At 38.9% G+C, this 13,580-nt stretch overlaps 2 protein-coding genes across 5 annotated transcripts in view; both read left to right on the forward strand.

Annotated features, from left to right (window-relative positions):
• Positions 1 to 51: 51 nt before the first annotated feature.
• On the forward strand, positions 52 to 8,851 carry gkap1 (G kinase anchoring protein 1). Of its 3 annotated transcripts, none has more exons than XM_043246361.1 (12): positions 52 to 193; positions 931 to 1,168; positions 2,266 to 2,427; positions 2,504 to 2,581; positions 4,117 to 4,249; positions 4,324 to 4,352; positions 5,029 to 5,172; positions 5,263 to 5,349; positions 5,651 to 5,714; positions 5,797 to 5,867; positions 6,917 to 6,994; positions 8,539 to 8,851. In XM_043246361.1, the coding sequence occupies exons 2-12, from the start codon at positions 938 to 940 to the stop codon at positions 8,578 to 8,580; spliced, it is 1,119 nt and encodes a 372-aa protein (XP_043102296.1). In that variant the 5' UTR covers positions 52 to 193; positions 931 to 937; the 3' UTR covers positions 8,581 to 8,851. The 3 variants fall into 3 exon arrangements, with proteins under 3 accessions (XP_043102296.1, XP_043102298.1, XP_043102297.1); XM_043246363.1 differs by lacking the exon at positions 52 to 193 and adding an exon at positions 209 to 418; XM_043246362.1 differs by lacking the exon at positions 52 to 193 and adding an exon at positions 209 to 389.
• A 1,144-nt stretch (positions 8,852 to 9,995) lies between these two features.
• frmd3 (FERM domain containing 3) overlaps positions 9,996 to 13,580 on the forward strand; it is a 43,225-nt gene continuing 39,640 nt past the window's right edge. The window contains exon 1 of one of the 2 annotated variants that reach the window (XM_043247398.1): positions 9,996 to 10,503. In XM_043247398.1, the coding sequence (XP_043103333.1) occupies positions 10,399 to 10,503 (105 nt within the window). In that variant the 5' untranslated portion in view covers positions 9,996 to 10,398. The remainder of the gene's footprint in view (positions 10,504 to 13,580) is intronic. The other variant, XM_043247397.1, reaches the window with a different exon arrangement.

The following is a 13,580-nucleotide window of genomic DNA, read 5'->3' on the forward strand; positions in this document are numbered from 1 at the left end:
ATTCTTACTGTATTTGATCTCAGATCGGTCTTTCTGAGCCTCAGAGCGCCACCTGGAGTGAACAACGAGAAACGACGACATTTCCCCCCCAGTAACACGACGACGCTTTTGTGTCCGTTCAGGCCGCCATACTCTCGCCTCTGTTCGCAGTTTGTACTTGCACGAAGCTGAGGATACCGACAGTCCTAAACAGGTCAAAGTTTGTTTAGTTGCTTTTAACGGCACCCTCGCTCGAGAGAGAGCGCGAGACGCGCTGACGAGCGTAAACCCCGTCCAGGACAAAGACGGCGACGGCGCGCGCTGCTTACTTGTGTTCAGCGCTGGCGAGCTAAAAAAAGTCTAAGCTAGCGACATTTTGGGTATCAAATGATGCGATGATTGAAACCGAAGTATGTCTATGCGGTGTTTAAAGCCTGACGTATGTAAATGTTTTGGAGCTCTTCTTTAGCTTGCGATACGTCCGCCGATACAGCAACAATCGGTTATTAAATTACTACACCTTTTTATTTTGTGAGGCGCTTATAACTCGTTTACGTTTTCCCAGTGCACATTCAAGCTGCTTTTATTTGTGCCCGTGAGTTCGTTATACCTTCGGACATGTCTGTTATGTTTTCCTAGCACTGATTTTTGAACGCTAAGACTCGATGTAAATCAATGTTTACACCAGCACTAACCCTGATAGCGCACGTGCGTTACAGAGACGTCTGCAAGACGTCTTTTTAGCGTCTGCTCGTCTGCAAAAGTCTAAAGGACGTATCCTATCAGAGGTCGAATAGTTGTTGGATGCATTTTAGGCGTTTGTATGTAAAACTGACATCTCAAAGAGGTCCGCCAGACGCTTTCCAGATCAAGTGATCTTTGACAGACGTCTTGCAGACTGACTTGTGCCGCCCGGGAAGGGCTGACTGTGATTTGGTGTGTGTTTGGCAGGTTCAGGATGGCATCGGCGGTGATCTCGGTACCCACCACGGCGTCCCGCTTCGCTCTGCTGCAGGTCGACTCGGATTCAGAGTCCGGTGGTTCGGATGCAGGGAAACCGAAGACGGGTCGCGGAGCAAGGAAACCCGGCTCGGGGAAATCTCCCAGCGGGAAGACCAACCAGAATAATGACAAAAAGAAAGAGAAGAGAAGAAGAAAGAAGGAGCAGCAGCAAAGTGAAGCCAATGAGGTAAAAATCTGCATGTCTGTCTGTCTGTCTGTATATATATATTTTTCTCTATCTATCTATCTATCTATCTGTCTGTCTGTCTGTCTATCTGTCTCTATATGTCTGTCTGTCTGTATCTATCTATCTATCTATTTATCTATCTATCTATCCATCTGTCTGTCTCTATATGTCTGTCTCTATATGTCTGTCTGTATCTATCTATCTATCTATCTATCTATCTATCTATCTGTCTGTCTGTCTGTCTATCTGTCTCTATATGTCTGTCTGTCTGTATCTATCTACCTATCTATTTATCTATCTATCTATCCATCTGTCTGTCTCTATATGTCTGTCTCTATATGTCTGTCTCTATATGTCTGTCTGTATCTATATCTATCTATCTATCTATCTGTCTCTATATATTTTCTCTATCTATTTTTCAGACAGTTGCATAGTAGGATTACTTTTTAATTTACAAAACAATATTTGAGTTACGTTTTCAACTAATTAACAGCAGTTTCTTGATTTTCCCATTTATTAAATGACAGATCTCCTTTATACAAGTTTATTCTCCACGGAATTAAAAAAAGGCTTGATACAGACCCACAATTTTTTTGAGATATAAAGTTAGAATTGTGGGCTATATATAAACTCACTGGTATGTATATATATATATATATATATATATATATATATATATATATATATATATATATACTCATACTCATTGTGAGTTTATATCTAGCAGTTATAACTATATCAGAGTTTGTGAGATGTAGAGTTATAAAGTCCAGCTCTGAGGATGAAAAAAAAAAACTAAAACTCATATTTTTATTATCGTTTGCTTATCAGTTGTTTCTATATAATATGTTCATTCCACCATCTATATATTTGTCTTTGTGTGTATTGTTCTGCCTGCCGTTTACTCCGGAGCTGTCTTTCTAGAGGTCTGTGTACGTACCCGTCTTTCCAAGCGGCTGGGCCTCACGTTAGTTTCTGGAACCAGCAACGAAGACGAATCAGAGTTGACGTTCATAACATCCTCACCGGCACAGACTGTTTTGGGTAAACCGTCAGCTGAACGACTAACATGCGGTGTTTGTCGTTACACACTGCAGCTCAGAAGTCTTGCTTTCAAGAAGATCCCTCAGAGGTCAGCGGCTCCTCCCTCCACGCTCACGCTGCAGGATCTAGCCAATGACCTGATGAACCCGGCCGCCGTCCAGCACGGCTCCAAGCCTCAGGAGAGCTGGCAGGAGTGGAAGCAGAGAGATGAACAGGTAAAACGTCTCGCTATCGGACTTTTCTCTGTTTTCCGGCTTTACGCAAACGTCTCCGTGCTTGTGTTTGTCCCAGCTGACCAGCGACTTGTATGAGGCGGATCTGGAGAAGGCCCTGATGCTCAGCAAACTGGAATTTGAGCAACATAAAAAGGTACCATCAAGGTGTAACGGTTGGGAGAACGCATCTAAATCGCACATTAATATGATTTGTAGAAGGTTTTCTATTACTAAATATATTCATTCATTAATAAGCGACGTGCAGGTTTGTTATTTTTTTTTTCCTGAACTATATTATCTAATATGTTAAGATACTTTGCACCCGATCTCTAGTCCAGGAGCCTGTAAAGAGTCAAACCAATATTTATTCAGACACTCATGGTAATAAAATAAGACACAAATTCTCAAAATCATCTTGATAATGTCAGATAACTACGATAGAAAGCTAGATAATGAGTGTGACTGAATAGCTGTCAGCTGGTAAATTTAAGTACCCAAATAATACCAATTTAGGTAAAAATAAATAAATAAATAAAAATATATAAATGAATTAAATTAAAGGATAAATTATACTTTCTAAATGTATGAAGTGAAAAAAAAAAAAAAAAAAATATATATATATATATATATATATATATATATATATATATATATATATATATATATATATATATATATATATATACCATATATATCATGTATGTGTTTGTTTTTTTTTTTTGTTGTTTTTTCATATTACAGCATTACCATTACATTTCTGACTTTCATAATTTAATCACCCCAAAACATAAAATTAATATACAATTCAGTTGAAAATGTAATCATGGAAGTGATTGCTAGATAAAATGACTTTAACGTGATATTCAAAGCAGTCAATACCTTGTCATGCAACTCGGATGAAGAGGCAGGCAGGAGAAGAGCTAATATGAAACTAGTTGAAGAGATGGAGAAATATACTCATGTTATTTCTGTATCTCTTTATATAGTATACTTTCTTTATGCTTACAAGTTGCTATTAACTCTTTCCCCAGACACCTCCAGCATTTGTCACCTAAATGTGACAGCCCTGAGAATATTTCTGCTATGCGTCTATGAACAAATTATGTATAAAAATAAAGAACCAAGTCTGCTTTAAAAAAATCATCACTTGAATGCAGGTTTCATCAGAAACATACATTTAGGCTACATACACACACACACATATATATATTGTGTGTGTGTGTGTGTATATATATATATATATATATATATATATATATATATATATATATATATATATATATATATATATATATATATATATATATATATATATATATATATATATATATATATATATATATATATATATATATATATATTTTTTTTTTTTTTTTTTTTTTTTTTCTTAGACTATACAATTGATTAAGGAGCAGAATGACATTTAAAGGAATAGTTCACCCAAAAATGAAATTCTGTTATCATTTACTCACTTCAAAATCTGTATGAATTTCTTTGTTTTGCTGAACACAAAGGAACATTTGTTTTTGAAGAAAGTTTGATACCAGGTAGAAAAAAAAATACTATGGAAGTCGGTGGTGTCCCAAAACAGTTTGCAACGATTGCAGTTGATTGTGTAACCACCGTTTTCGGCGTCTTTTCAACTAGGCGGTGCATGCTCTTTATTGTGTAATGTTACAATCTCTCAAGGATGCTGAAAGAACAGAGACGGCGTCACCAAAAGCAAAAGCAGGAGGAAAGAAGGACAGGAAGAAGAATCAGCAGGGGAAGGACAAACGAGTGACGGTGTCTCTTAAAGACTTCCAGCAGGAGGCTGGCGTGGGTGAGGACGCCGCTTTCTCATCATGAGAGGCACATCACTGTCTGTGCTGCTCTAACTGACTGTCTCCGTTACAGATCAGCTCAACAAGAAGCCTGACAGAGAGGTGAGGGACTCAGATCAACATGCAAGCGCAGGCCGCTGCGGGGATCTCAGACAGGACGTCCCACAGAAAAACTAACAAGTTTTTAGGGCTGTCAGCTAATGTTTCATGCATTAACGGAATGAAAAAAATGTCAAGGTCTCCTATTCTACAAACTAGTCTTACGTTTAAGCTGTTTTTTAACTCTTTATTTAAAAAACCCAAACACTTAAGTTATATTATAAGTGCATAATAAGAAACGGCTTAAAATGTTCTCCTAAAAATTAATTAAAATTAATTATTGTGTTTTAACGTTCTTTGTCTTTGCCGCAATAATGGTATAAATTATTTATGATCATGATATAAAGTATTTTTAATATAACACATTATGTAATGATGTAATTTATTTGTGATTTAAATATCCGAAACGGAAACATGTCTAGTTTTTTCTTAAGTGTTTTATATGCTATTTTAGTGTGTATTTATTTTGTGCCAGTTTTTTTATTTTAGTAAATTTTTATTTAATTTTACATTTAAGCTAAATGAATGCTTAGGTCTTAGGTTTAGCAGTTCAGCGGTAGTCCTTGAGCTCAAGCGTATTTTATTTCTCTTACCACGGCAACGTTTTTCACGTAATGTTTTTTTCAACTTTTTCAAACTGATTTGCGGTTTCAACGTCTTGTTTCTTTTTCTTTCGAAGGCCGTGAACCCGGCGTTGCGCGACGACAAGTTTTTCAACCAGCTGGAGGACGACGTGAGCCGGATCGTCCAGCGGGACAAGCGCAGAGAGCAGTACAGCACCAGCGCGGGTCACGAGGTCAACACCTCCTCAGAGCAGGAGCAGGTCAGAAAACTCATCCGCGCAGCGCGCGCCAACCTAAAGAAGGTGTAACGTCACAGCTGTCCTGTTTGCTCTCTTTCCTAAAACTCCCAGGACGTGAGAACCGAGCAGTTAAAATACGAACTGGAAAAGAAAGACCAGGAAATTTTGAAGCTGAAAAAGACCATTTCACAATGGGAGGTAAGATGGTGTGCTGTGGAGAGATCGTTTCTAAAGAACATTTGCATACGCAATTTATTTTATTTTTTTTATGCATATTTTTCATTTAACTGTCTCAGGGCTGCGCTGATGAACTTCATATAAATTGTGAATTAGTTGATTCTGATTGCAATATTAAGGCTGATGCTGATTTTTTCAGAATGTTTGTCATTTATTATTAAGGTCGTAAATAACTGTTGTTCTGCTGGAATATGTTTTTGAATAACTCGGCTGTGATTTAAGAGCGTATTTGTGTTTGCTAATCGTTGTCTTTTTTTCGCAGGAGAGATATAAGGAAGTGAAGGCCAGAAACGCTCAGCTGCTGAAAATGCTTCAACAGGGAGAGAGTGAGTGCAGAATATCACACACGCCGGCATACTGCAGACTAGCGTATATTCTTGTTATTTATTCAGCTTTATTCGTATCCAGTGAAGGACAAAGCTGAAATACTGCTGCAGGTGGAGGAGCTCCAGAACATTAAAGAAGAGCTGTCCTCACAGGTGTGTGTCTGTCTGTGTGTGTGGGTGTGTGTCTGTGTGTCTGTGTGTGTGTGTGTCTGTGTCTGTGTCTGTGTCTGTGTGTGTGTGTCTGTGTGTGTGTCTGTCTGTCTGTCTGTGTGTGGGTGCCTGTCTGTCTGTCTGTGTGTGTGTGGGTGTCTGTCTGTGTGTGTGTGTGTGTGTGTGTGTGTGGGTGGGTGTCTGTGTGTATGTCTGTGTGTGTGTGTGGTGTGTCTGTGTGTCTGTGTCTGTGTGTCTGTCTGTCTGTGTGTGTATGTCTGTGTGTGTATGTCTGTGTGTGTGTGGGTGTCTGTGTGTCTGTCTGTGTGTGTCTCTGTGTCTGTGTGTGTGTGTGTGTGTGTGTGTCTGTGTGTGTGTGTGTGTGTGTGTGTCTGTGTGTGTGTGTGTGTCTGTCTGTCTGTGTGTGTGTGTCTGTCTGTGTGTGTGTGTCTGTCTGTGTGTGTGTGTGTGTCTGTGTGGGTGTGTGTCTGTGTGTGTGTGTGTGTGTGTGTGTGTGTGTGTGTGTCTGTGTGTGTGTGTCTGTGTCTGTGTGGGTGTGTGTCTGTGTGGGTGTGTGTCTGTCTGTGTGGGTGTCTGTGTGGGTGTCTGTGTCTGTGTGGGTGTCTGTGTCTGTGTGGGTGTCTGTGTCTGTGTGGGTGTCTGTGTGTGTGTGTGGGTGTCTGTGTGGGTGTCTGTGTGGGTGTGTGTGTGGGTGTCTGTGTGGGTGTGTGTGGGTGTCTGTGTGTGTGTGTGTGTGTGTGTGTGTGTGTTTGTCTGTGTGTATCTCTGTGTCTGCGTGTGTGTGTGTCTGCGTGTGTGTGTGTCTGCGTGTGTGTGTGTCTGCGTGTGGGTGTGTCTGTGTGTGTGTGTCTGTGTGGGTGTGTCTGTGTGGGTGTGTCTGTGTCTGTGTGGGTGTGTCTGTGTGTCTGTGTGTGTGTGTGTGTGTGTGTGTGTGTGTGTGTCTGTCTGCACTCGTTCACTCAGTACAGTAGCTTGGGCCTTGATTGCAGCGTTGTGTTGCTTATATAACAAAATGTGTCTTCCCTTTCCAGGTGACACAATTACACACCGCTCTGGAGCAAGAGAGGTCAAAGGTGAAGGGCTTGCAGTCAGAGCAACCGAAGCATCAGGTACCTGCTAGGACTATCACATAGAACTTATATATGTCTTTTTTTAAACCAGTTAACTTGAAAATGTAACTACAACATGATTCAACTTGTTCTTTATCAACCCTCTAGTTAAAGAGAATTATATTCCAAGTGCACCATATAATGAGGTTGTTCAACAAATCACAGAGTAGTAAAAATGCTTTCACACAGCGTTATAGAAAAGCGAGTGGCGAGTCGTTCTAATGTTCGGTAATATTTGTATCCAAAATTATGATTCCTCAATTTCAACAAAATAAACGTTCAATTAAAATTAATTAAATAAAATTAAGTCTTATGATTTGAATTTTTTTTTCATAACATTGTGTACATATGAAATGCAAATTTTTACAGCGATACAAAAAGAGGCTATAAATAGCACATTTTAACAACCGCCATAATACTCATGTGAGGTCACAAGAAAATGTTATGTTGTATTTATTTAGAGATATTTTTGAGAATAGTTGGTACATGTTTACTGGAATTGAAGCGATGTGACTTGATAAACATTTTATTGCCAATATAAAGGCTGAATATTAACAGAAGAATAATGATAGATAAGAATAAGGATTATGTCTCGTATCTGAAACTAGTTTATCATTTATTTTAACACGTTTAAAGGTAAATCCTAGTATTTTAAATTTGTGATCGCTCACAACGATTAATGTGATTTTATAATTTTTTTTAATCGATTGATAGCACATATATACAGTGTGAGACTTGTGGAGGAGAACACACACACACACACACACACACACACACACACACACACACACACGCATGCATGCACAATACAATAAAACATTAGTTTGAATGTCCACTGGGTATTTTTAGCCTTTTATCTGTTAAGGGTGATATTTATTGAGAGCGCTTCTCAGTGTAAACTTGCAAAGTTGTTCTTAAAAGTAAAAGCAAGTTGTTTACAACAGCGCTTGAAGTCGTAAAAACAGTCCTCATGTCACCATCTAAAGGCGGCACAAACTCTTTCCCAATACTAAATACTATTATTAAATACTGCTACTACTTATGTAAAATATTTTCTAATTTTTTTCATATTTTATAATATTTCATAAACAACAACTGCCATCATGAAAGTTGTCAAAAGTGCAAAGGTAGCATTATATACAGCGTTGGAGATTTTGACCTCAGTCTAAAAACGAATCATCAGAACAAACAATAGATTAATGAGACCAAAGACCATCTTTTTAGAGTTGGCCAAAACACACTGTATCTCACGATTAAGCTCTGTAGAGACATCAGAGCATTAGATCTCTCTCTCTCTGCGGGTTTATGAGCGTCTCTGAAAGCCTCAAAGCTCATTTTCAGATTATTAATCATTATTAGCAGATATCTGAAGTCTCACACGCTTATCAACCAATCACATTCAAGGATAAAATAATATTATTTTTCTTCACATTTACAATAAATTTGAAATGTAAAACGTAATCGTCCAGCAAACACGTACTGAATTTGTTTTTACCGCAATGGTTCTACAAATAAAGTTTGTTATTTTGTATCTTTTGTTCCAGGGGAACCGGAAGGGTAAAAAGGCATCGGATGGGGACTTATGAAGATGCGTGCTAGAGGACAGCTTGAATGTTTCATCTCCTTTGTCAAGCTGCTAATGTCTTTTAGTATCTGCACAGAACACACACACACACACTCCTGCTTATTACTGCATCGTTTTCTTCGGCCGACCACAGCGAACAGAAGTTCTGCTTCTACTCTGTAGAATTAATCCACTTCTGTTCTCTGCGCTATGAATCAAAGGCGTCACCATCCTGAGTTCTTTTCAATAAAGATGCTGATCTACTTTTTCAAAGTGGTCGTTTACGCTTGAAACTGTTATTTCATTTTTGCCCAGTGTTATGTTTTTAGGTAATGAATGTATTGACGGCGTTCGGTCCATATGCTTCACTCAATAAATCCATAATGCTTCAAAAGCGGGATGTACTTGAGGACAAAAGCGCTGATTAAATTCGGAGGTTATGCTTGGAGCCGACCCGTCTGGTCACGTTTCACACTTCTCACGTAGTATAGGGATTTAAATGCATTTCTGATCTTTTAAAGGCACACTGACGATACGGTGTATTCGTTTTTTAAATATACGTGAATATGGGCTAAAGTAAAACTCTTCTGTTAAAGGCAGCTACAACCGTTGGTGCAACAATTAAATTGTTTTTTCAAATGATAACCATAAAAAAAGTAAAATCGCAAATCCAGATTCTGAGATAATCCATATGAAGGGGATCCAATTTTATGTATACTTTTTTATTAATAGTATTATTTAACTCTAAGTGTATTTTACTATTATCACTTTTTAAAAAAAAATAAAAATAAACATTTTTAAATCACAAATTATGTGTGCAATATAATGGTTTTTCTGAGTGAAAATTTAAAAATATTACATATTATATTATATTGCGTTCATTAGGGTTTCTCACTATGTCCAGGTGTAGTGTGTAATATTGTTCATCTTTATCAGTCTTTATCCCTAGACCAGTAGGTGGCGACAAGTCCTAATGAATGTATGATTCACTGAATTATTCAACACATCCTTACCATTTTATCCACAAATTCGGACCCTGGCATTGTCTAATAAGAAAATCGTATTCATAAAAAAAAAAACAAATACACGACATTTTCAGATTTGTTTATTTTGGTATTTGTTATTTCACTACTAAATATCACTTAAACTGGCAGGTTTTCTGATTGTTTATTATTATTAGTTTTTATTTAATATGCAGCAGAACATTCTAAACGTTATATATATATATAGTATATATAATAAATTATATATATATATATATATATATATATATAGTACATATATTATATATAATATATACTAATATATATTATATAATTTATATATATATTATATAATTTATATATATATATATATATATATATATATATATATATATATATATTATTTTTTATATAACAAAAGCGTAACCTACTACATTTTATTTACGTCGTATTATGAACTATAGTCAAAATTAATAATAAAAAGTAATATAATAAATACTTTAAAAGGTTTTGATGTTGCACAAATAGTAGTAGCCTGGTAAGTATGGACTAAGTCGGAAGGCGCAGCGTAATTCTCGCTGTGATGTGAACTCCGGGAGCGGACGCGCTTTCCAGGTGAAGCTGCTGATATATCTCTGATGGGATTGAATTGATGGAGGGATGGAGGGAGGGAGGGAGCTCAGTAGGGAGGGAGGGAGGGGAGAGAAGCGAAAAGGGGGATCGTTCTCCCGCTCATATAACGCGACATCTCTCTTTCCTCCTCTCCGCTGGCGACACACGCGACGCGCAACCGACACCCCGCGCTCCTCTCCCGACCCAAAAGCGCTCCGTTGCTTCGCGATGCGGAACCCAGAGCCATGAAAATGCTTCGGTTCCGGAGTCCGAGCATCTCCTCCCTCGCGCAGGAGGTCCGGTGCACGGTTCGCCTGCTCGACGACTCCGAGATCGCGTGCGGCATCCAGGTAAGCGCGCGCCCGGTGACGCGATGCGCTCCCGCGTTGCGATGAATCGACACGGCGCGTACCGTCGATGCGCGGCGGGAAACGCGCGGGCTGGCCCCTCGGAGGTTTGTTTCGGTGGAAGACGTCCAGGGAGCGATGACGCGCTCGCCGGGGTCTGCGCGTGCCGTTAAAACAGTTACGCCCTTGACTTTCTTTGTGCGCGAGGGAGAGTCGCATGCGTTTGGCTGGGAAAGAGCAGAAATGCGCAAAATGGAAACCGCCGTATTTTAACGCGGCGTGCGATTTAATTGGCGGTGTTTTAGCGGAGGTTCGGGAGCGGAGGATATCATGTGAGGCGGCACGTACACATCAAAATAAAGGTGCTTCACGGTGCCACAGAAGAACCTTTTCGTGTCGACTGAAGGGTTCAACGCCTTTCTGTTTCACGAGAGGCGATAGGAGACGGTTCTGTGATGTTATTTTCCTGAGAAGGACCCTTCGTTTTTAAGAGTGTAAAGCCCCCAGGTGTCTCGCGCGCTCGTTTGTCTTTCTCTCTTTTCCAAGTGATGAAAGTCTGTGACGGACAACAGTTTGCTGTGAGAACTGTTTCAAGACTCTTTCAAGCAGGTTTAACCCTCATGAAAAAGAAGGAGCTATGCTTTTTTTTTTTTTAAATACCAATAGGTACGATTTAAACGGATACGCTGCACGTTATTTAAAATCATATGCGTTTTTAACATAAATGTAATGCATTTTTAATTGCAATTTAGTAATTAGTTGTATTGTCTTTAAATATTCAGTATTCAAAAAATAAAAATAAAAAAATGTTTTGAAACGTGTATGCCACGTGTAAATATTTATTTGTAAGGACTCATTTGTTAGGATGAAGTTGTAAGTAGCTACATAAAAGAATAAATAAAAAAATCAAATAACACTACAGTTGAAATGATGATCAAGTGCTTGATTTAGTATGCTAGTCAACATATAAGTGTACCTAAAATGATAATTTGAAATGTGCTTTGGACATTGGACATTATTACATAGGTTATTGAACCGTTAAGAAACAGTTATGAAAGTGTGCACTCTTTAAGTACACTTAGTGGTCTTTAGTTGCATTAATAATATCTGCAAGTGGTTAAAAATGTGTATATATATATATATATATATATATATATAGAGAGAGAGAGAGAGAGAGAGACTACTTTTACATTTTGAAGTACACTACAAGTGCACTTTGGATACAAGCATACTTGTTTTTCTCAAGGGAGCGCCTTACAAATCTCAGCTCAGCAAACCGAAGGCTACTACGGCATGGAAAGAAACGACCCGTGAGGATAGCGCTTAAGACTCGAATAATGCTGCCATAATGACTTGCTTATTCAGTCACCGAGCTTTAGGCATTGCTTTTAGTGAACCGTCTCACTGTACCTATGGTCCCCGAAAATCCCGTCTCCCTAGTTTTCGAGTCGCAGCCAAAGTTTTGCCGTCGAGATGAATGAGCGAACCCGTTTCTGGGAAAGACCCTTGACAGTTCACTTCCTTTCAGAGCGTCCTTGGAAACGACGGAAGCATCCAATGCGTGCAGTTTTGCTAATAAAAACATAACTGGATCTATAAAGGCCAGGAGGCAGCCGTAATGCGGTTTACTGCCTTTCGGCTCCGATGCAGGCTTAAGTGTTTAATGGTAACGGACGAGGATGTGGATGTGTAGCCGCTAATGTACGCACTGTCTAATGGAAGCCACGTCCGTTTCCTGCCTTCGGTTTTCAGAAAACTACGCTACGGCGGCGAGGTCGGGAAGCTCTCGGATCAGCTGACGCGCTTTCTGCTGACTTTTAAAGTGCGCTTCTGAAGTATCAAAAGAGGCGAAGCGGGAGGAAGCGTTGAGGGGTTGATTGATGCGCGTCCCGGGCTGTGTTTCGCTCTCCGCTGAGGTGTTTGTACACTTTCGGGCTAAAAGAAGGAGCGCTCTGTTTGGTATCTGATGAATATTTCAGAAAGGCACGAGGCTCTAATGGCTTCTTGTTCTGTGATGGCGTTCTCCTGCATATTTCACGAGCGTCCTCATCGACAGACGCTGCACCTCCGTCGGCGCGCTTTCACATGTTATAAGCGCTCGCTTCTTACTTTTTCATGGGCTCCTGCGAGGAGTCAAATGCTGAGTTTATGTTTGCTGTGTCGTGTAGGTCGTAGGTCAGCGGTTAGTCGCGGTCCTCGAGTTTGATCGGCCTGAAGAGTGCTGATGCACGACTTTCACTGAAAGAAAGCTCATCGGAAACCCTAATTGTTTCACAAGGTGGCATATATTCGTATAATGCGATCAGTACAGAAATGTATGGTAAACAAAACCGATTCCATAATTTATAATGCACTTAAAGTGCTCTGTTTTCATGCACCAGTTTTGTACTAAACACTCTTTAGTACTTCTAAGTGTACTCGACTATGCTATACTTAGACACACTATCTCTGTATATAAAAAAATATATATATATATTTATGCCATTTTGCAGTACACTTGAACCCATCTTTCGTACCCATATATATATTTTTTTTAAAATATATTACGTTTTTGCACTTTTTTTTTTAAGCAGCAATTCACCAAAGCACAAAGTAGCTGCTGAATGCAATGAAAGTGTGTCACTCTGTGCATTAGAGTTCACTTTTAAGTAGCTTTTAAGCACTTCTGGGTAGATTTCTGATTCCAAATTACTTGACAAAAGCTGTAACCAGTAACGTAATGCATAGCGTTACTCAGTTTAGATAATATAATCAGATTTGTTTACACGTCCCCACGTTTTTTAGGCTAAATACAATGATCCTGTAGCGTACTGATGTAAAAATACAAAGAGAAAGAGCATATATCTCATCGTTTCAACATTGAAGTGCATGAAACGTTACGTAAAGTCAAAGCTGTGAAGGAGCTGCAGGGGTTTCCTGAGTTTGAGTAGGGAGAATGGATCAATTATGATTAATTCATTGCCGTTGTGTGAATAATATCATGCAGTCAATACAAAAGTAACTAATCTGATTAGGATTGTTTTGAAATGTAATGCAATTTAATTACAATTATGTCATTTTTGGAAATTGATTGCGTAATC

The sequence above is a fragment of the Puntigrus tetrazona genome, chromosome 8 (assembly GCF_018831695.1).
Source record: "Puntigrus tetrazona isolate hp1 chromosome 8, ASM1883169v1, whole genome shotgun sequence".
Lineage (NCBI taxonomy): Eukaryota > Metazoa > Chordata > Actinopteri > Cypriniformes > Cyprinidae > Puntigrus > Puntigrus tetrazona.

Bases quoted from the DNA above. Each gene is read 5' to 3' on its own strand.
- gkap1 (XM_043246361.1), top strand. From the start codon at position 938: ATGGCATCGGCGGTGATCTCGGTACCCACCACGGCGTCCCGCTTCGCT. The intron at 4,250-4,323 runs GTGAGGACGCCG...TCTCCGTTACAG, and splicing joins CCAGCAGGAGGCTGGCGTGG to ATCAGCTCAACAAGAAGCCT. The intron at 5,173-5,262 runs GTCAGAAAACTC...TAAAACTCCCAG, and splicing joins CCTCCTCAGAGCAGGAGCAG to GACGTGAGAACCGAGCAGTT.